At 39.2% G+C, this 21,446-nt stretch overlaps 1 protein-coding gene across 4 annotated transcripts in view; it reads right to left on the bottom strand.

Moving 5' to 3' along the window:
• rgs6 (regulator of G protein signaling 6) overlaps nucleotides 1-21,446 on the bottom strand; it is a 73,584-nt gene that overhangs the window by 12,054 nt on the left and 40,084 nt on the right. For all 4 annotated transcript variants that reach the window (XM_079639407.1, XM_079639405.1, XM_079639404.1 and 1 more), the window contains 5 exons: nucleotides 5,908-6,004; nucleotides 3,694-3,744; nucleotides 3,485-3,591; nucleotides 1,321-1,372; nucleotides 806-870 (listed from right to left, as the gene is read on the bottom strand). In XM_079639407.1, the coding sequence (XP_079495533.1) occupies nucleotides 806-870; nucleotides 1,321-1,372; nucleotides 3,485-3,591; nucleotides 3,694-3,744; nucleotides 5,908-6,004 (372 nt within the window). The remainder of the gene's footprint in view (nucleotides 1-805; nucleotides 871-1,320; nucleotides 1,373-3,484; nucleotides 3,592-3,693; nucleotides 3,745-5,907; nucleotides 6,005-21,446) is intronic.

Genomic DNA, 21,446 nt, shown 5'->3' on the forward strand with positions numbered 1-21,446 from the left:
AGGTTTTTTAATGTCTTTAAAAGAAGCCTCTTGTGCTAACCATGCATGCATTTATTTGATCTAATATTGTAAAAAAAATTATTTGAATATATTTTTAAATGTAATGTAATCCTGTTATGGCAGAGCTGAATTTTCAGCATCATTACTCCAGTCTTCAGTGTCTCATGATCCTTCAGAAATCATTCTAATATGGTGATTTGAAAACAATGAGGAATTTTTTTTTCCAGGATATTTTTGATCAATAGAAAGTTCAAAAGAACCGCATTTATCTGAAATAGAAAGCTTTTATACCATTATAAATGTCTTTACTGTCGAAGTACAAAAATATCTTACTGTCTTACTGACCTCTCAAACTTTTGAACGGAAGTGTATAATGTTACTAAATATTTCTTATAGAAGCTGTTTTGACAGAGGCCAATATTTTTTGGAAGACTCTTAAAAGCATAAAATTGATCATTCTCCCTCTCTGCTGACTTTGACATCACAGCTCAGGATCATCTGTGACTGTCACTTCAAGTAATTTATGCATTTATGGCTCCGTATATGGTCTCAAAAACAATCTACAAATGACGTCCATATCGCTATCTCAGTACATTGAGCTATGGAGGAGGAAGTTTCATTAAAAAAAAATGACACACTTCAAGTTTAATGCTCAACGACAATGGCTCACAATTGGTGCGTTCAGGTCTAAAGCAACTCGACGTATCTGCCAATAACCACAAGAATCCAAACTCAAATGCTTCTATGCTGGCTAAACTAAACACACTGCTTCCTCTGTCGGCTGTCATCGCAGTGGGTCACTTACCGCCTCATAGTCCGCCAGCTCCAGCCGGGTCTTGTTCTGCATGGTCCGCTTGCACAGATAGATGGCTGTGACAGGCAACAGAGAGAAAGAGAGAGGGAGAGAGAGAAGGAGGGAGAGAGAGAGAGAGAGAGAAGAGAAAACAGACAAGGGGTCATGAGAGATTTGGCCTTATCAACCGTCATGTATAATCCCGCCCCTACAAACACATCCAGCATAAGACCTTGATTGGATTTTGTGCTTTCTCTGCATCTATCATCTCTGCTTGGCCAGTTTACAGACAGTAGGAACTGTGAATGAGTCACCATTGACCATCAGTACACATCTGCCCACAGTCAACTCATTCTCTTACACCTACTGATGCACACACAGAAGTGCTCTGCAGTTCTCCCTCACTGCTCAACACGGCTGTAATAATCCTGGGAAAGCAGACTGTGGGCCTAGGACGGGGTGTTCAGTGTTATGAGTTATATTAGCTCTCTGAAAAACATGTACGGTAAGGCTTGGTGTGCTCTTACCGTAGTCTGTGTTCTCTGGTTCCCAGCAATTAGAGGGCCAAAAGTATGGAGCCTAGGCGAGAGAGAGAGAGAGAGAGAGAGAGAGAGAGAGAGAGAGAGAGAGAGAGAGAGAGAGAGAGAGAGAGAGAGAGAGAGAGAGAGAGAGAGAGAGAGAGAGAGAGAGAGAGAGAGAGAGAGAGAGAGAGAGAGAGAGAGAGAGAGAGAGAGAGAGAGAGAGAGAGAGAGAGAGAGAGAGAGAGAGAGAGAATTTAGTATTCACAATTTAGTTGGCAGAAATCTTGAGTATGAGCCAAAATACATTAAACCGTGCTTCTCATTTCTCAAATATTTTCATCTAATGCTCACTTTAAGTTCATCTTTTAAAGCACTAATAATTTTAAAACAAATTTCTTAAATTTTAAATTAACATTTTAAATTTTGTTTCTGTTAATAAAACATATTTTGAATACCAGGTCAGTATGGGGTCTTTGAATATTATGTTGGAAAGTGAGGGGCCTTTGAGTCAAAAAGGTTAAGAACCGCTGATCTAGAACATATCTGAATATTCAGATGAAGCGATTACTCAAGGATTGTCAGTTACTACTTCACTGCTTTACTTGGATTTGATGAAATGATGATTCTGCTTTGCGCAGATATTATATGAAGATTATTATGAAAGCCATTAACAACATTTCTACCGACTGAACTAACTCTCTCGCCTTCGTGGAGCCGGTCAAAAAACAAATGATGGTGCATAGAGATCATTATCGTCGAGCTGAAGAGCCATACTCCAGAGAAAGAGAGAAACGCTGCGTAATTAATGAATGTACAAAAGAAACTCAAATTCATTCATTGGCTTATTGAAACTGGATCTTATTGGAACGATAGCCTAATGTCATTATCTGAGAATTTAGCTTTTCCTCTAAAACTTACAGTTTGGGATTTAGAGGGTTGTAATAAGTTTATTTAAAACAGATACTTTTTTACTTTATTTGTGTATTGTTGATGTTAAGCAGTAACGGTTTTCTTCTAAACATTAGTTTATTGTCGAGGGCTCTTTATAAAGATTAATAACATGATAATCACAGCTCAGGCGATTGGTTAAAAAAACCTGGATGTGTGCCTGTGAGTAAAGATGGAAGATTTCAAATAACATAGTCCAGCTACTGCCGTTCAGATGAATGGAAATGCTAATGGATAACTTTCTCCGGGTTTTATAAAGATGTTTGGCATTCAGAAGACTACAGTGTTACTCCTGTAAAACATCTGAGTTATGTGCCCTTTGCCATCGCCTCACTAATCATCTAAATCACTGAAAAATGAAGAATCTGCCTTTACCAGATAAATATGTACCGGTATCTATTTCTGGAAGACACAGTGAGATGAAATATTATTTAACAGCTTAGATCTACAGCAACAGACAATTAACATACCGATGAGACTGCAGTCTCGTCTTCTGAAATATGATTAGCAAGGCTGCATTTATACAGTCAAAAGCAGTAATATTCTGTAAAAATATTGAATATATTTTATATTATGTAATTTATTCCTGTGATGGCAAAGTTGAATTTTCAGCATCATTATCAAGTCACATGATCCTTCAGAAATCATTCTACTGCGCTGATTTGCTGCTCAAGAAACATTTCTTTTTATTATCAATGTTGAAAATAATTTCAACAAAATAAAACGGCACTCAATTAAAAACATTTGTATTGTTCCGTGTGAATGAAGGGCTAAGGGGCCGTACATTTTGTTCAGGATTTGTGATGAATTGAAAGTTAAATCGAAATATTTTGTAGCATTATAAATGTTTTTACTGTCACTGTTGATCCATTTAATGTGTCCTTGGAGAGTAAAAAAATATTAAATGCATTTTAAAAATGAATACTGATCCAAACCTTTCAAGTCCATACGTATCCAATATGTTAAATAAATCTCATAAATATACTGCCTGACCTATGCTGTCAATAATGAAGAGCTTCATAAGGCAGCTGCACTGATCAAACACAATCCTATTTGTTCAGCAGGTGTAAAGGTCAGTGGAGCTTCTTCATGGTGTTTTTCACACAGTATTCAGAATCTCAGCAGTGCTTAAGTGAAACCAGATCACATCCTGGAAACCACAGCTGCCAGGATACAACCCACGTGATTCTTATTTGGTAGATTGGTAGATAGATAAGCTCACCTGGAAGCGGTAAAACGTCCCATCATCCTTGAGGGTGAGAACATGATCAGAGATGGGGAACATGTAGCCTTGGGCAGCGATCAGACTGCCGATGTGTACGGCCTCCACTGTCAATACAGAAACGAGAGGTTTACTCACTAAATACTTTCATAAGCAACTTATTGCAGACGTCAATAAGATGTGTATCTTTTTTTCAGATCAGGACCTACCGGGATCATCCATGTTGAGGTTCTTCATCATCCACTGAATGATGTCTGAACCTGAAGTTTAAAAAGGGGAAATATATCACCTTATTTTCACATGCAAAATTATGCATAAATTACATTCACTTCTCAAAGCATTGCTATCAAGACAAAATCACCACAGCGGATTATAATTCAGTGCGTGTCAGATCAGTCAAGCTAAATCTACACGAGCACCACCTCAATCATGTACAACATCATCGCTTTAGTTCCAAATCAGCTATTAGTTATCCGGGCCTGCGGGCAGCCATTAAGAGCCGCTCACTGTAGTAATTGTGTTTAGCGATGTGAGCAGATCAAGCCATATCTTCAGGTTTATTCTCTTCGAGGGCTTAAAAGAACAAATAACTACTCTCCCAGTATTTATTAAGGAAACTGTGAAAGTTAAAGTGGTTAGTTGGATCGGTGGAGACCACAGGGGTGTGTGGCTCCGGATCGGTCACCGAATTTACCCTCTGATCTGTGAAATGCCCTGGCAAACAGAAGCTCAGCACAACACTGTGAACATATGTTATCAGCACTGACAGTGAAATACATTCTTTTAAAACATATTTTAAAAGCATCATTAACTCAGATAAACAAGAAAATTGCTATTTTAAAAAGGTACACTCAGTAACTTTTTCCTCATTAAAAAAGTTTTGCCCCAACCCAAACTGAAATGAACAATACTTGAAATAAATATTTAAATCATGTACATTCACATCAGATGAAGACTACTGTGAATCTATTATCAAACTTTCGCTTACAGAATAACATAATAATTCTGATAGCAAGCCAGAAGTCCCCAGTTAAAATAGAAAATAAAAAAATAAAAAAGCTGAAAAAAGACAAAGAGCTGGATGAGAAAGGCACATGTTAGCTAACTAGCCATGAATTTCATATACTTCCTAAATTAATTTAATTAATAAATAAATAAATATTGTTGCAGTGTTCATCTTGTTTTCTACACTTTAAAGGGTTTGTCCAAAAATGAAATCCAGTCTTGTGTCATTAATTGTTCACCCTCATGTCGTTCCCAACCAGTAAGACTTTCGTTCATCTTCGGAAACACAAATTCCTCTTTTTAATAAAATCTGAGAGCCTCATTGACAGCCTATGCAACTACCACTTTCATTTTTGGGTTAACTAAAGCAAGTACACTAATTAAATAACTCAATATTTCATGTGAATTAGCTGTCTCCACATTAGCACTTATATATTGACAGAAAATATTGATTAGAAAATATTCAAAAAGTGTACACCTCAATTGACCGTTCGCAAAAGCCACGCCCCTTAGTTATTGTTACTACGCCCGTCAAACAATTGAGAACCAGACACATAGCCATGGCTGGGTTGAGATCCATACATTAATTGATTGGTTTTGGAGTAATGCAGCAGACATCCTCCAGGGCACGACAGAAAGTATAGACAGAATAGCGCACAGGAGCACATGCACAAAACAGTTTTGTAAAATTATATACCAATAATTTTTATTTGATCATATATCATTTTACAAAACTGTTTTGCGCATGTGCTCCCGTGCGTTATTTCAGTCACAACACTGCAATCAGAGGACGCGCTGAAACCATCAACTCTCGATGCGTTCTCTTCATTCATAACTCGTGGCATACTGAGAAGGATATATTTGTGTGAATAGTTGTGCAACTGCGCAAACTTTGTTTTGAAATTTAATGTTTGAGTTCCAGAGGAATTTGTGACTGTGTAAGTTACCTGTTCAACCACATCAAAGTTTCGTAATTAGTAAGTCCGTGCTTTTTCTCTTTTTTTTCTCTTGTTTGCTGACTGATGAGGGGCCGCAGTGCCGTAGTGAAACGGTGTTTGTACATGTAGCCTATTTTTTTAATAATAGTTGCAAGTAATCATAAAATACAGCAAGTTTTAAGCCCGTGCAGACCTCACTGCCATAGGCGCATCGTTTCACTATCTTGCTGAAATCGGAATGTTTGACGGAGGTCCTTCTCCTTAGTTACAGTTGCTGAGCTAGGATTGGACGAGAACCATTCGAGGGCGGGGTTTTGCGAACGGTCAATTGCTACAATTAAACTGTATTGCATTTTCTCACACATACTTTACAATAACAACGACCATTGAAAACCCCACATACTGAAGGCCCGTCACCATCAACATCCATCAAATAACACACCAGTTTAGACTGTTCCACCCATATTCTTGCCAGTATACCTGTAACAACGCTGGGGATCTTGGACAGGAAGCTCTTGACCGTTCTGACTGGCACACCTTCAGTTTCATCTTGGAGACGAGTGATGATGTCCTCAATCTACAGGACGAGAGAAGAAAGAGTCAGTCTAGTTAGTTCGGCTGACTCAAGTCTCATACTGTAGCCACAGTTTAAATCTGCTTCACTTTTATTTCAGTGCCTATATTGACAGGAATTAACTCGGCCCACAAAAGCAGGAGCAGCACATCAGAAGCGTAGGTTTTCCACACAGTCTATTTTTTGCTGCATATATCATGTTCAATTCAGTAGAAAATACAAACACAATGTGCATCTATTTATCAACACCATTCATTTGTGTTATTTTTCAATAGCTCACTCCTGATAACCAGTGAATACACTACCAGTCAACAGTTTGAAAATCAGAAATATGATTACAATTTAAAAGTACAATTTTGCTTTCTATTTAAATAGATTTTAAAATGTAATTTATTTCTGTGAGAAGGGTTTCTGAAGGATCATGTGACATTTAAGACTGGAGTAATTGGCTGCTGAAAATTCAGCTTTGGCATCACAGGAATTAATTGTATTTTAAAATATATATAAAAATATATATTAAAAGAGTTCTTTTAAACTGTAATACGCCGGTAGTGTAATTCAAGGCTGTTATTAAAGGAAATACTCAATGTAGTAAACCAGAAATCGTCTGTTTCAGAACGTCACTTTAAATGCACACCGTTTCATTTTATTTCAGTCCGCCATTAGGGTTGATCTGGTCATTTTACAGTGTTTTCCTTTTTTCAAGGAATGTGTAGTATCACATTCTACCCAAACTGTCAATCATAACAGGTGTAAATACATACACCTACATCTACTGCTCACAATACTAAATGCATCAAGTACCTAATGCACACAAAGCATGGGCCAAATGCATTTATTCTGATTTTATTCCCCAAATATTGTAAAGCCACAGAAATGATCCCTTCTCTTGTGATGGGAACATCTGTTCTCATTCCTCTCTGGATACGCAGGCGTCTAAGCAGAGGCCTTTCGAATACACACGCTTGCACCTACAGTCTATAAATAATCCCGGCACTGATGAAAACAGCTAATAGTTTTGCAGGAGAGAGGGAGCATAATGAGATTAGGTGGCGTTCGCCGTTCTCTGCTTGGATATTGCCTGTTGTCATCACTGTTCTGTGGTGCACAACCCTCTTTTATTGCCCGTGTCGTGTAGGAGGCAAGATCTAAGTTGCTTTTAATGCATACAGTAGCTATATATAAACAATCAAAGCCAGCCCGACCCCCGTGAGCCCACGACAACACAGCGCTGCTAAAATAAAGCAAGGCCACTTCACTTCAAGTATAAAGAGAGGGTGCGTGCCAAACAAAACATACAGCTGTGCTACACGAGGACTCGCCCTCATTTTCCAAAAAAACACTCTAGTCATTCCATCCATTACCACATGAGACTAATTTCCCCTCTCTAGCCATAAAAAGCACTTCACTTCGTTTAATGCTCTCTATCAAGTGGCTAAAACATGAGTCTATGGTGCAAACTATTCTAAACGGGTCGATGAGTGTTGGCCTGAGTCCCACGAGAGGTCCTGGCTGTAGAGTCAAGACGGACAACAGTGTGAGCCTGGCAGTCCACCTCTAAACCCAGCGAAAAACACTCAATCAATACAGATAAAGAGGGCCAAATGGCTTCTATCCAACAGCCTCACAGCTTGCAGCCCCCCAAATTTCTCAATATTCAAAGTTTAAATAAGCAAAAGTAGGGCTGGATAACGGACGAGATGACCAATAGGGTCCCCTGACCCTGTATACAGTGTGATTTGACCACTAGGGCCCCAGCTTCTACTTTTAAGGGCCATTCACACAAAACATTAAAAGACACAAGGCAGTTGAGCTTAATTTAATTTGAGGGCCACTTTTTTTGTTTTGTTTTGTTTTATTAGAATGATTTCTGAAGGATCATTGACACTGAAGACTGGAGTAGTGGCTTCTAAAAATTCAGCTTTGAATGGCATTTCATGCACGAAACTGCAAAAGACGCAAGTGCAATGGTCAAACACATTCATCTAGAGCAGCAACTCCGGTCCTGGAGGGCCACTGTCCTGCAGAGTTTAGCTCCAACCCTAATTAAACACACCTGAACAAGGCAATCAATGTGTTCAGGATCACTAGATAGATACAGGCAGGTGAGTTGTTATCAGGGCTGAAGCTAAACTCTGCAGTGGCCCTCCAGGACCGGAGTTGCCTATAAAAAAAGCTATATTTGAATGTAAAAAGCAGCTCTTTAGTCATCTAATATTTATTTTAACAAAAAAAAATCTTTTGATAGCCAAATCACCCCTGTTGTTAAAAGTAGGATACATGGTCTGTTATGAAGGACAGCAAGACTATGCCAAATAAAATGAGACTGATTTTGAGCAAATTCGCACTAGTCATCATGGCGAATCTGTGTATCCTTCCTTAATGAGAGTGAGTGCCATTAAATGAACTTAACGGATGCCAAGCCTTATCTCTCTGAAAGACGCTCTTCACCCGGCCTCATGCTGGGTTGTCATTCTATTCCCGTACAATCAGAAGCACTCACTAGAGAGCTCTTTTCAGGATGGGCCCTTGTGTTGGTACATCCCAAAAAGCACTTACATATGTCATATTCTGCCAAAACACTGTGCCGAGTTCTTATTAGGTTATCACCGTAGTGTCCCCCCCAGAGGCCACCGCAGCGCGTGTGAAATGTTGCAATTAGCATTCTTGCTTGAAGCAGCCTCCAGTTCAGGAAGTGCCAGTAAACATTTTCCAAAGAAAAATTACAAGCCATGGCACATTACTTCACAAGTTCACATGAAAGAAAAAAATATTCGGATTTTTTTTTTTGGACAATTTTGTTGCATTATATATGAACACAACGTGTCAGACAAGGAAATATGAACTTCTTGTATAGCTCAACTAAGGTGTTCAGTTACTGCACATTCTAATGAAAAGCCTTGACATATAACATATTTCACATGTATGGCTAAAGACTGTATTGCTAATAAACATTTTTTAATATATTTACATATAGTTACTTAAATTGCATCATGCATTTTCAATTTAAATATATTTACATTACCATTCAAAAGTTTGGGGTTGCAAGACAAGTATGCATTCAATTGATCAAAAGTGACAGTAAAGAATTGTACATCGTTACAAATAATCTATTTCAAATGAATGCTGTTCTTTTGAACTTTCTACTCATCAAAGAATCCACAAAAAATATTAAGCAGCACTGTTTTCAATGTTTCTTCAGCACCAAATTAACATACTAGAATGATTTCTGAAGTATCATGTGACACTGAAGACTAGAGCAATGATGCTGAAAACTTTAAACGGGTTTTATAGCACACCTTTCAGCCAATCAGAATTGAGTATTCAGACAGACCATGGTATTATTGAAAAATATATTTCCTTAAGCCATGTTATGAACAACATAGCATTTCAGTCCCACTTTGGCTGAAAGCAGTGCAAAGCGCTTTGAATAAAAGTGCCTTTCAACCTGAAAAAGGAAGATACCTTTTTAATATCAGCATGTGTTCTTAATTGTTAAAGTCCTTGTGGTCTCTGTGGAATTCAGTGCAGTGTTTTAGTACTATTATGTCGTAATCTTTTTACAGCAGATTATCACGAGGACATTTAAAAGAGGAGCATTGATAGAACTCCTGACAGTAGCCATCAAGTGAGGATAAAGCAAGTCACTTTTCTAATGAACATTTCTTTGATCAGAGAATGTTCACTTGGTGTTGCCTTGAGCTTGCTGCAAATGTCAACCGCAATGCTGTTTACTGCATTTTTATTAGGCTTGCTTGCGTAGTAAATAAACACTGTATATTGAGGCAAAAAATGCAACATTTAGACAAAATTACAATAAGTAAATACATTTTATGCAATAATAATTTTACCAACAGAAAAGGTACAGTTGTAACTCGAAAATATCGTGCAAAAAAGTTTATTTATTTCAGTAATTCAACTTAAAAAGGTGAAACTAATATATTATATAGACTCTTTTAAGACTATTTTACGCCTTTATTTCTTATAATTTTGATGATTATGGCTTACAGCTAGTGTATGAAAACCTTTTCACAATAATCTAATTTTGAATTTGGGGTTTTCTTAAGCCATAATCATCAACATTATAACAAATAAAGGCTTGAAATATCTCACCTATGTAATGAGTCTATAATATATAACAATATATTAGTTTCACCTTTTACGTTGAATTACTGAAATATTTTCAGTATTTTTTAAATCAAATTTTTCGAGTTTCACATGTATAGACCGTATTCGTCTAAACCCAACCATGTTGATGACGACATAAAAGAAAAACTTGTATCACTGTCTTTGAAGGATTTGAATGAGCAGCAGCGGTATACTGTATGTGGGTGGTTACATATCAGATTCACCCGTAAGAGCCCTTTCTCAATCAAGCCCATCGTTCAAACTTGATTACAGCGAGTCTCTGTAGCCTGTGAATGGCACTACTGAGGAGAAGAGAGAAAACAAGGACAGATTGAAGCCTCTTAAGAGGCAAGGTCATTTCTAAAGCAATGTAGATGGTGGAAAAGCATCTTCTAGGGCACTTGCTTGTCTTGCTTGCCAGGTAAATCCATGAAATTAAACAAGGCACTTATGAGATGAATCAAGGCTGGGCTTTGTAGCAAAGCAGCATGAGTTAGTTTGCGAGACAGGTTAGTGTTGCCATAGATAAACAGCATGGGAAGAGCTCCTGATGATAATACCTCTGCAGCATCCTGTGGCTCATCTGCTCAGTCCCTGCAGGAGATATGTGAACAATCGATGCTGTTGATTTTCCACAGCCAGGTCCTGATGAATGACACTCAACCATGTCTACCCGAGGCGCATACTGACGTGACAAGCATTTCTTATACAGAGAGGCGGTGTTATGACTGCTCCAAACCCCAAAGCGAGACAATAATGAGTTATGAAACGTGGTCAAAAAAGCCCATAAAGAGGTTAATTGGAAAAACGCTTTTTGCAGTGAGAAATGTGAACATAAGTTGCCAATTAATATCTAATACTGTGAATTCTGTATCATATTTACACTTACTGAGTCTAAGAATACCAAAGGAATGTAATCAGATGAGGTGGAAAAAACTTATAATATTATATATTTGGACAAAGTCAAAATTAAATAAAAGGTAAATTGCCCCATTTACCCATTTTCATTGGTGCACATTCAAAATAAAACCGTTCATAATCTTTAATCAACATATCCATAACAACATACTATTTAGATATTGTGTTAGTGTTTTCAGATCATATGACCCCATATGATTTGCACACTGTTAGGTTTGGACCAACATTAGAGTGAGCAAATGATAAAACTTAGAAAAAAACATTTGGGTGAACTATCCCTTTAAGATTCATCACATCAACCTATATAAACTCACTTGAGTTAAAAATGACACCCACCTGCAAACTTCTGCCTTTCTGTGAGTGGCCTCCGTGACTTTAAGAGGCTCTTCTGTTTTAAACACCTGGCTATGCAGCTGGGACATGAAAAAGCAGACGGGCACACAGGTGAAGACGGGTTCCAGCTGATCTCATCTCTCATCAAAAAGCACTTCTGTTCTCTGCACGTCAGAAGCTGATGTCTAAATCCAAACTCTCCACCTGGGCCTTCAAGGATTCAAAGTCCTTTATAGAGCCGGCTGAAAAAAACCCTCAATAGTATAACGAAAGTGCCAGAGGGAGAGGCTCAGTCCAAACTATACCTTATTTATCACCCCATTGCCCATTCTCTCCATTATGCTCTCTTTGAAACCTCATAAAAGGGGTTTGAGGTCATTTCAGGTCTTGGATGATCATTTTGGCGTTTATGTACTCGGACTCTGGGGGGTTTCAACCAAAGGGTTCGTGAGACTGCATTAGTAGTTTACAATTAGTTTATAATTCACAATAGAAACAGATTAAAAGTTTCAAAACAAGTTTGTATGAAAAAAAAAAACCGAATTATAAAATATATTATTTGCTGTGCTTTTAACTAAACCACTATCTGAAGTACTTACCAGAAAATCTGTACACATAAGACAATGATTAAGCAGCATTATGAAAAGTAGACAATATCAGGCAATAACTGTTATACACTTCACTTTTAACTCTAAAATGCATTTTTTTTGTTACTATATGTTATGTAGTCACCAAAAAATTGAACTTTTGTCATTTCCACACTACATTTTGTTCTTCGCACTGCTCATGGCTGCCACACCAATTCATTCAAGCTAAAATGTCACGCTCTTTCACAGAGCAATGAGATTATACTCATTTAGGCGTCTAGATGATGTCTATGGCACCAGAACTCATTCACACTCTCATAAATGTGTAAAAACACATGCAAAATGATCATATAAACTGCTATAATATCACAAAGCATACTGTATATGCCAAAAAAAAAATCTTTCTGCTAATTAATGTTAAACCCCTTATGACATAATGTTCTTTACTTTAGCTCTGTGTTAAATTTCTTAAATAATAAATTAAGGCTTGAGTCTTTTATTATGGTTCATGATTAAAAAGTAACAGCGCAGAAGGGGGCAGCAAATCTTGAGCGGCTTTGAAAGAACTGCCAGGTAACCTGGGCCAAATTCACCAATCTTTTGTAAGTACCTTATAAGAAAAAAATGAATGAAACATTAGTACCTGGAGACCTAAAAACAATCATGCTGGTTAGGTCAGTGATGTAATAGTGCACTACAGTACATGAACTGTGGCTCTGTTTCAGGGTGCAGTGATTTCGAAACGGGTCTTGATTAAGCAGAAAAGATTTGCCCAGCAAACGCCACAGGATAATCCACAACCCTGAGGTCACCTCTTAAAAAAATCATTATAGTCGCAACAAAGCCTGTGTGTTAATCGCCAGACGAATCGATTGCTATTCGCTGCAGGTTTCGAGAAATTCATAATCAAAGTTAAAAAAAAGCTTTAGTGTAAGACTGCTTTTGGATCACCTGAAGGTCAAGAGCGGAGTCTGAGCTTTGCAGAGAGACCAAGTGCAAATGGCTGATGCGTCTGACAGCAGCTGTGAGATGCGTTTCCTAATGGAAATATGATGACAGGGTTGTCAGGCTTTGAAGAAAACCCAGAGACAGTTTAACAACCTGGATCTCGTCTTTTATGGAAATGCACACCCTTGATATGCATGGGGCTCTTAAAGGAATATTCCAGGGTTTGATAAAAGTTCAATTGACAGCACTCGTGGCGTACACTTACAATGAAAGTAAAAGTTTCAGTAGCACAGATGCAAGACACATAATGCAAATTAACAATCATAGTATGAAAAAATTGCGTACTGACCTTTTGTAAAGTTATATAAAAAGCTACATATAACTTTGTTGCCATGACAACTACAATAACTGCAAACATTGTGATTTAAACTGCTTTACAGCTGAATAATACACCATTTTTAATAATAATAATAATAATAATTTAAATGCTTATATAAAATACAAGCTTACATTTCTACTTTTAAATGCTACATTTACTTCCATTTAAAGTGCCTCACCTCTTTTTAAAACTTTTTATGATCACCAATGTCACATTGAGCTTAACTTGTATTGAACCCTGGATCTCATCCATTCATTCTCTCTCTCTATGCCAGTGGCCACTCTTCTGATGGTATCTGTAAAGTGAAGAAAGAACAAACTAAAGTTTTCACCAGTCGCACTGTTGACTGATTCAGAGACATGAGCATTTCCTTAAAACAATTCACTGCTCTCTAATCTCAGTGATTCTCATGACACGGCCCACTGGAGCTGAACAACAGTGGCATCTACACAGGGCCTTAAGCAATCCAGCCAACACTGTCAGCACATAGCACACATGAATTAGATACAATAGCAGGACTAGAAAAAAAAAGGGAATCACTGCCAAAGCTGACAGAAGCTCAGCAAGCTCCAATTTAAAGCCAACAAGAAATTACAACTGACCCTACTGGATGCGTCCGAAATCTTAGGCTTCTCAAGCAGTGTTTGCACACGAAGGCTCCTCACGAAACTGATTTCGGACAGACTTCTGAGGAGGCGTAATGCTTTAATGATCTACAACAAAATAGAGTTGATGATAACTAAGAAAATATTTATTTAATACAATACCAATTTCTCAGTTAAAATGACAACAAAAGGTCAAAAAAGTACATTTACACACAAACTGACCAAAAACTACACATTTCAGATGCCCTCTTTATAGTCTAGATGGGATGTACCCAAAAAGTGAAAGTGAGGAGCATTTATGGGTACAAGTCGGGAACCGGCCTACTTTACATATTTCTAGGGTTCTGAATCCAAAAAAACTGGTACCCAAGCGAAATTTTGAGTTTTTGACCTTCTAATTTGCATATCAAAATGGCCGCCAAATTGCCTATCTTGCTCAGTCGTTGGACCATTTTCCCCTAGTTTTTTTTTGTAAGTAGGCAATCAAGATGAGGAAATTAAGTTTCTAGATCGATAGTCAAGGGTCAGAGCAAAGATATAATGGATATAATAAATTTTTTATGTATATATATATGCAAAATACCAACTTTTAAGTTGAAATTAAGCATTATTTGTGTCATTTTTTAAGGCCGACATAAATATTCAATCAATATCACTCTTAAGCCCTATTCGCACGGGATTAGTACTATCTGAGGACCACGTGTGATTTAGAAATGACCCCCACACATCTGAATTTCGTGTGGCGCATTCACACGGGATAACCGAAGCCTGTGATTTTACTCAAATTTACTGACTTATCTCCCTGATATGACGTCAATAGGCTTTACTAGGAAATGTCTTGCCGTTATTACAGGTCTAGCTGTATGATATATCATAAACAGAAGAATGTTCCTTACCGCATGCTGCTATACATGTCATTCATCTCCATCTAATCATTCTTTTTGTTTTTGCTCTTCTGATAATTTTCAGCTTTCTCTTTCTGCAAATTGAATAGTAGTTGTATAGCGATATGACCCGGCACCCAAAACACTATCAAATCACTTCAACGCAGCCTCCATTCTTCTCGAAAGATGGAAAAAAAGGCGTGCATGAAACAAAAACATTGAAAAAATGATATACGATCCCGCCAAATCACAGAGATCGCATCGCTTGTTGCCGGCATTGCTTCTGGTTTACCTGTCCTGGAGAAAAGTATATACCTTGCTGCATCAACAGAGTCTGTTTTATGCACATCATATATTCTGCAGACAAAAGCCTCTGAAGATCTTTGAGTCTCCTCCGTGAGATCACCAATTCCGAGGTTGCTGAGCAATTGATGGTGCATTTTCCAGACTTTCTACGATGTACTTTTGGTGTATTTGTACTCAACAGTGTATGTAGACACTCAACAGTGTCTACCCAAAGCTATTCACGCAAATGCGTGGGCAAAGCTTCCCTAGGTATCATAATGGGTGCTGAACATTATAAAAAGAGGCTACTCGCTGCAGTTCGCTCGACGTCCCCGCCATTACACGGCGCGGGTCGAAAATACGGTAAAAAACGAAGTAGCTCATCTGCTTCGAGCCGAAATGGCGAAACTATTGAGCAAAGGGGCCATAGAGCCTTTATCTCAAGCTCAGAGCGAAGGGGGTCTATACAGCAGATATTTTCTGGTACCGAAAAAAGACAGGGTTCTCAGACCCATTCTAGATCTAAGACAGCTGAACAAAGTGCTTGTGAAACGCCAGTTCAGAATGCTCATAACCAGGAAAATCCTCGCACAGATTTGCCAAGAGGACTGGTTTATGTGAATAGATCTGAAGGACGTGTATTTCCAAATACAAATAGCGTCACGTCAGCATCATTAGTACTCCAGTTGGGTCTGCTTCGCATGCGCCCGCTGCAGTTATGGCTAAAAGCGCGAGTACCACCTCGGGCATGGGCCTCTGGTCTGTTTCGCCTCACGGTCAATCAGAAATGCGTCTCAGCTCTGAAACCTTGGAGAACAATCAACTGGTATCAGTCAGGTGTAAACCTGGGGACTTCCTTGAGTGTGAAGGTGGTGTCCACGGACGCCTCCACCTCGGGATGGGGAGTGGTGCTCGAGGGCAGACCGTTCTTTGGCCAGTGGTCAGAACGGGAGAAGCTTCTACACATTAACTGTCTAGGAAATGATGGCAGTCGACAACGCGCTGAGGTGCTTTTGTCCTCAGATAAAGGACTACCACGTCTTGGTCCGCTCGGACAACATGTCAGTGGTGGCCTATATAAATCGCCAGGGTGGCGTCAGGTCCCGAAACCTTTACAGGCTGACGGAACGCCTCCTGGTCTGGGCTCAGCACAATCTGCGCTCATTGAGAGCAGCACATGTGCCTGGTCACCTGAATTTGGGACCAGACAGACTGTCCAGAAACAATGTTCCAGCAGGAGAATGGTCTCTGCACCCGCAGACGGTCCTACTGCTTTGGGAGACATTCGGCAGAGCGCAGGTAGACCTGTTTGCGTCCCGCTCACTGTCCGAAGTTTTTCTCCAAGAGCAGGGATGCGCTGGCCCACGTCTGGCCCCGCTGCCCACTCTATGCTTTTCCCCCCATCTCGCTCCTGCCTCAGGTATTGGAACGAATCAGGGAAAACGGATTTTCAGTGCTACTTGTGGCTCCGCTCTGGAAAAACCAGGCTTGGTTCCCAGTTTTGATGCAGCTGACAAGCACTGCCCCATGGCCAATACCGATGAGGAAAGACCTCCTCTCTCAGGCCAAGGGCTCGATCTGGCATCCTCACCCAGAGCTTTGGTCCCTACATGTGTGGGCCATCAACGGGTACCCGCTAACCTCCCGGAGGGAGTGTTAAACCCGATCACGCAGGCTAGAGCCCCATCTACTAGACGACTCTATTCCTCAAAATGGTCTGTGTTTTCTGGCTGGTGCAGAGCTCGAGGCTTTTCACCCCCAGACTGTGGGGTTACGGAAGTTCTCTCCTTCCTTCAAGAGCTACTGGATAAGGACAGAACTCCATCCACACTCAAGGTTTATGTGGCGGCCATAGCAGCGTTTACTAAACCAGCGACTGGCCAGTCACTAGGGAGGAACGATCTGGTCATCCGCTTCCTTAAGGAAGCCAAGAGGCTGAACCCTCCCAGACCCCCTTCAGTCCCCATGTGGGACCTTTCTACGGTTTTGGAAGCAATGAAAGGTGCCCCGTTCGAGCCAATCCATTTATCGGACATGAAACATTTGAAACACTCAAACCAAGACACGGTTACGTGCCTAAATCCCTCAACACACCGTTCAGGGCTCAGGATATTTCCCTGTCTGCCCTGCCGGTTTACAACGAGGAAAAGGACGCAAGCTTCCTTTGCCCAGTCAGGGCATTAAGAGCTTATGTGTCTCGCTCGTGTCTGCTCACAGACTGAACAGCTCTTCGTTTCGTTCAGCGGACGTTCTAAGGGACTAGCCGCATCGAAACAAAGCCTATCCAGGTGGATAGTTGAAGCCATAGCACTCGCCTACACTTCTAAAGGCTTGCAGTGTCCTTTGGGTGTCAGAGCGCACTCCACTAGAGGCATGGCCTCGTCGTGGGCGTGGTCTAGCGGGATTACCTTGCAGGATATCTGTATGGCGGCAGGCTGGGCCTCCCCGTATACATTTATAAGGTTTTATAACCTAGAGGTTCCCGCCTTGCAGGCTAAACTACTTTCGGTCTAAAAATCAGTACTGTCTGCCCCGTTGCTTCGGCTCAGAATACTGAAACTGCTTGAGCACCGCTCACTGATCGATAAAATAACTCCATGGGCATTGAGTAAGACCCATACTGTTGTTACCCAGTTAAGACCGAACATTTTCACCCTGACTGTGTGGAACACTGTTGATGTGATTAGCTCCCTTAGGATGCTACTTATTGGGGAATGATGCTTCCAGCCTCTCTTCTCAGACTCTCTGTGAGTCCCTGGTGATTATGCACTATATGAGCCCCAGGCACCTGCCCTTGGGACTTTGGTGTTGGATCCCAGCACGCACAGCGTTTTACACTGTGTTCCCCGTAGCATAAGATATTACGCAGTATGAGAGAACCTCTCGTAAGAGAACGTACTCGGTTACTAACGTAACCTCGGTTCTCTCTAGAAGAGGGAACGAGTACTGCGAAAAACCAGATTATATCAGCCCATCGAGCTGTATTTATAGGCCTAGGCCACGCCCGTTTCGGCGGGACGTGACGTAGTGGGCGCGAAGCCCCCCCTTTGGATCTGACGTCACGATCGGCCTCTCTCGATAGGCTGCTGCAGTTGCCGCAGGACAGCCAATAGGCACGCGAGCCGTCTTGCCTATGTCTGCATGCTGCCACAACGCGTTTTACATTAATTCAAAATTAATGATAATTTTTGGCTTCAATATCTTGTGGAACAGAGGTTTTCCCCTGTTGTACTGTTTACTGTTGTAAATACACTGTTGTGCATCAACAGTGTATTTACACAACAGTAATGTGTTATAACATAACATTATTTAATATTTGAATCACAGCTTAGGCTATAGGCTAGTGTTTTGACATCGACAGCCCAAGTGCATCTTACCTCAAACTTGCGACTAGTTAACTTTCTAAAAGTTAATCGCTTCTCGGGTCGATATACCACTTTTTAATGCGTGATTGTGTAAAGGTGTTCACGAGATACCAACCTTTTGCGAACTTGCTTTCAACGTTGATCACTCATTCTCATGGAGACGCGGCGTGCACGGAGGGGGAGGGGTGTGTGTATGCGGCCTGCGCACGCGTGCATGTGAGTGACAGAGAGACTATTCACCTGGGTTTTTCCCGTCTTAGAATTTAGAGAACAAATGCTTAATTTGCATTAAAAAAATTTAATCTCAGACAACTTGCAATGGTGTTTTTCTTAGTTATTATGTAATATGGAATACATCACATATCATATTTACACTGGGAACATTTAAGAGTGATATTGATTGAATATTTATGTCGGCCTTAAAAAATGACACAAATAATGCTTAATTTCACCTTAAAAGTTGGTATTTTGCATATATATACATAAAAAAGGCAGTGAGCCTCCATTATATCTTTGCTCTGACCCTTGACTATCGATCTAGAAACTTAATTTCCTCATCTTGATTGCCTACTTACAAAAAAACTAGGGGAAAATGGTCCAACGACTGAGCAAGATAGGCAATTTGGCGGCCATTTTGATATGCAAATTAGAAGGTAAAAAACTCAAAATTTCGCTTGGGTACCAGTTTTTTTGGACTCAGCACCCTTGAAATATGTAAGGTAGGCCGGTTCCCGACTTGTACCCATAAATGCTCCTCACTTCTTATAGAAGGCCATTTTTCTGAAATCCGTCTAGTCTATTATATTTAAGCATAACTGTCACATAATTGTGGGATATCGAAGTTAGAGAAAGACACATCTATGCTGCCTTTAAAAATGGATCAGATGACGGTATCTCAGGAGACAGGAAGTGAAATTAACATTGGATTCGGACGGGTCTTGATGGATTAGGAGTGCGTTCTCCAAGGGCAGCATTTTTAGGCTTTCGAACGCCATTGACAGTGGTATCTGTGCACGATTCCCGAGTTATGCCAAAAAGAAAAACTGTCTTAGCTTCAACTTTTGTAGACATAACCATTCTCATTTATCTCAATTAAATAGTAATATAAAGCCCACATTTCAATCAAACCATGATGGATAAAACAGGTCTATCTTTATTTCTCCGTTTCCAAGTCATCCAAGACACCATATCAGAAATTACAATAGCTTCAACTCAGCGCATTTATATTGCATTTGTTCCCCACAGCACTTTCAGGCACAAATAACTTGCACATACTATGCAAATATCATGAAATGTATAGCTTTTAAACCAGAACATGACCAAAATAATAATAATAATTTACATGATCTTACGGTGAGAGTGCAGCATGTTCAAAGAGGTTTGAAACTTGAGAAACCAAAGCCTCTGAGATCTCCGCTATCACAGTAAAGCTACACCTACCATAGAGATATTAATAAAATAATATAAGATTGCTTATTTGAATTAATTTTACTAAGTTCTAAGTGTGATTAGGTTCATTTACATTAATTATGTCACAGCAGGATGATCTTCGGGAGAGAAAAAAAGACAACAACCTCCTTCACCACCAACACAATCATATCACAAGCTACGAACATGTTTCCATCTTTGATTACTGTGCATATAAGGATAGCATGTGAACTGCTGATATGTATCCATGGCAACATAAGGTCCAATTTAAAAAAAAAAAAAGATAGATATGAAATGCCTTCATCTATTATAGCACTGGTTAAACACAAACAAGTACATAAGATAACAATGCATTAAATTCATATTTATTAATGTAGTATAACTACCTTATATATTATCATACTTGAAATTGCATTTCATTTTAGACTCCCTAATTAACCAGAAGACATCCAATAATCTAGATTGTTGGTCTCCATATTAAGTGTTTCTGGAAATAAAAAGCTATGCCACTGACCAGCTTTCCTTTGAACAGAAGGATGCCAATTTTCCCACACAACATTAATATTTACAGTGCAGTGCCATCAACCAATTGGCTTTAAAGCATTGCAGGTGGCTGGGTTCATTACAATCTTCTCTATAATTAGATGACTAAAGATGACAGATGGGCAGAGCATCCTGAAACACCACATTTTCCAAGTTTTCTTGTGCCTTTATATTTGGGGTTTTGGTCATGTTTTATTGGCAGAGATGGGAAATCAGCTGATGGTCAGGCAAAGGGGTTCCCTAACCTTTTGACCAACACTTTTCCATGATTTTTCTACCTTTTCACGATTAAAGAGTTTTACGAATAATTTTACAAAGTTTATAATCATCAAAAGCAATTTATTGCTGATGAAATATATTAAAGATGAGTATAACTAAAAAAATGTGCACCACTGTTCAAAAGTTTGAGCTCGGTAAGATTCATGTTTTTGAAAAAGAAGTCTCTAATACTCACCAAATCTGCATTAATTGGGTCAAAAATACAATGAAAACAGTGCACAGTGCAATATAATTACAACTTAAAATAACCATTTTCTACTCTAATACATTTTAAATTGCATTACCATTACTCAAGTCTTCAGTGTCACATGATCCTTCAGAAATCACTAAGAAGCTGACTTGGTGCTCAAAAACATTTATTATTATCAATGTTGAAAACAGCGGTGGTCCTTAATATTATTTTGGAGACTGTGATACACTTTTCTTCAGTATTCTTTGAGTAGAAAGTTCAAAAGAACAGTATTTAATTGAAATAGAAATCTATTGTAACATTATAAATGTTTTTACTGACACATTTGATTAATTTAATGTATTAATTTCTTTCAAAATGGTAGTGAACGGTACACTCCTAAAAACAAAGGTTTCAAAAGTGGATTTTTGCAGTGGTTTTGGCCCTCCTTTCAAATAACCTTTCAGCGATAATTTCTTAAGAAAACCATTTTTTTCTTAGTATGAAGAATATTTTAATAATCTAAAGAACCTTTTTTTCACCAAGAACCAAAGAAAAGATTTCATGGATATAAAGGTTCCACACGGACCCATT

This window comes from Phoxinus phoxinus (genome assembly GCF_949152265.1).
Source record: "Phoxinus phoxinus genome assembly, chromosome: 16".
Classification (NCBI taxonomy): domain Eukaryota; kingdom Metazoa; phylum Chordata; class Actinopteri; order Cypriniformes; family Leuciscidae; genus Phoxinus; species Phoxinus phoxinus.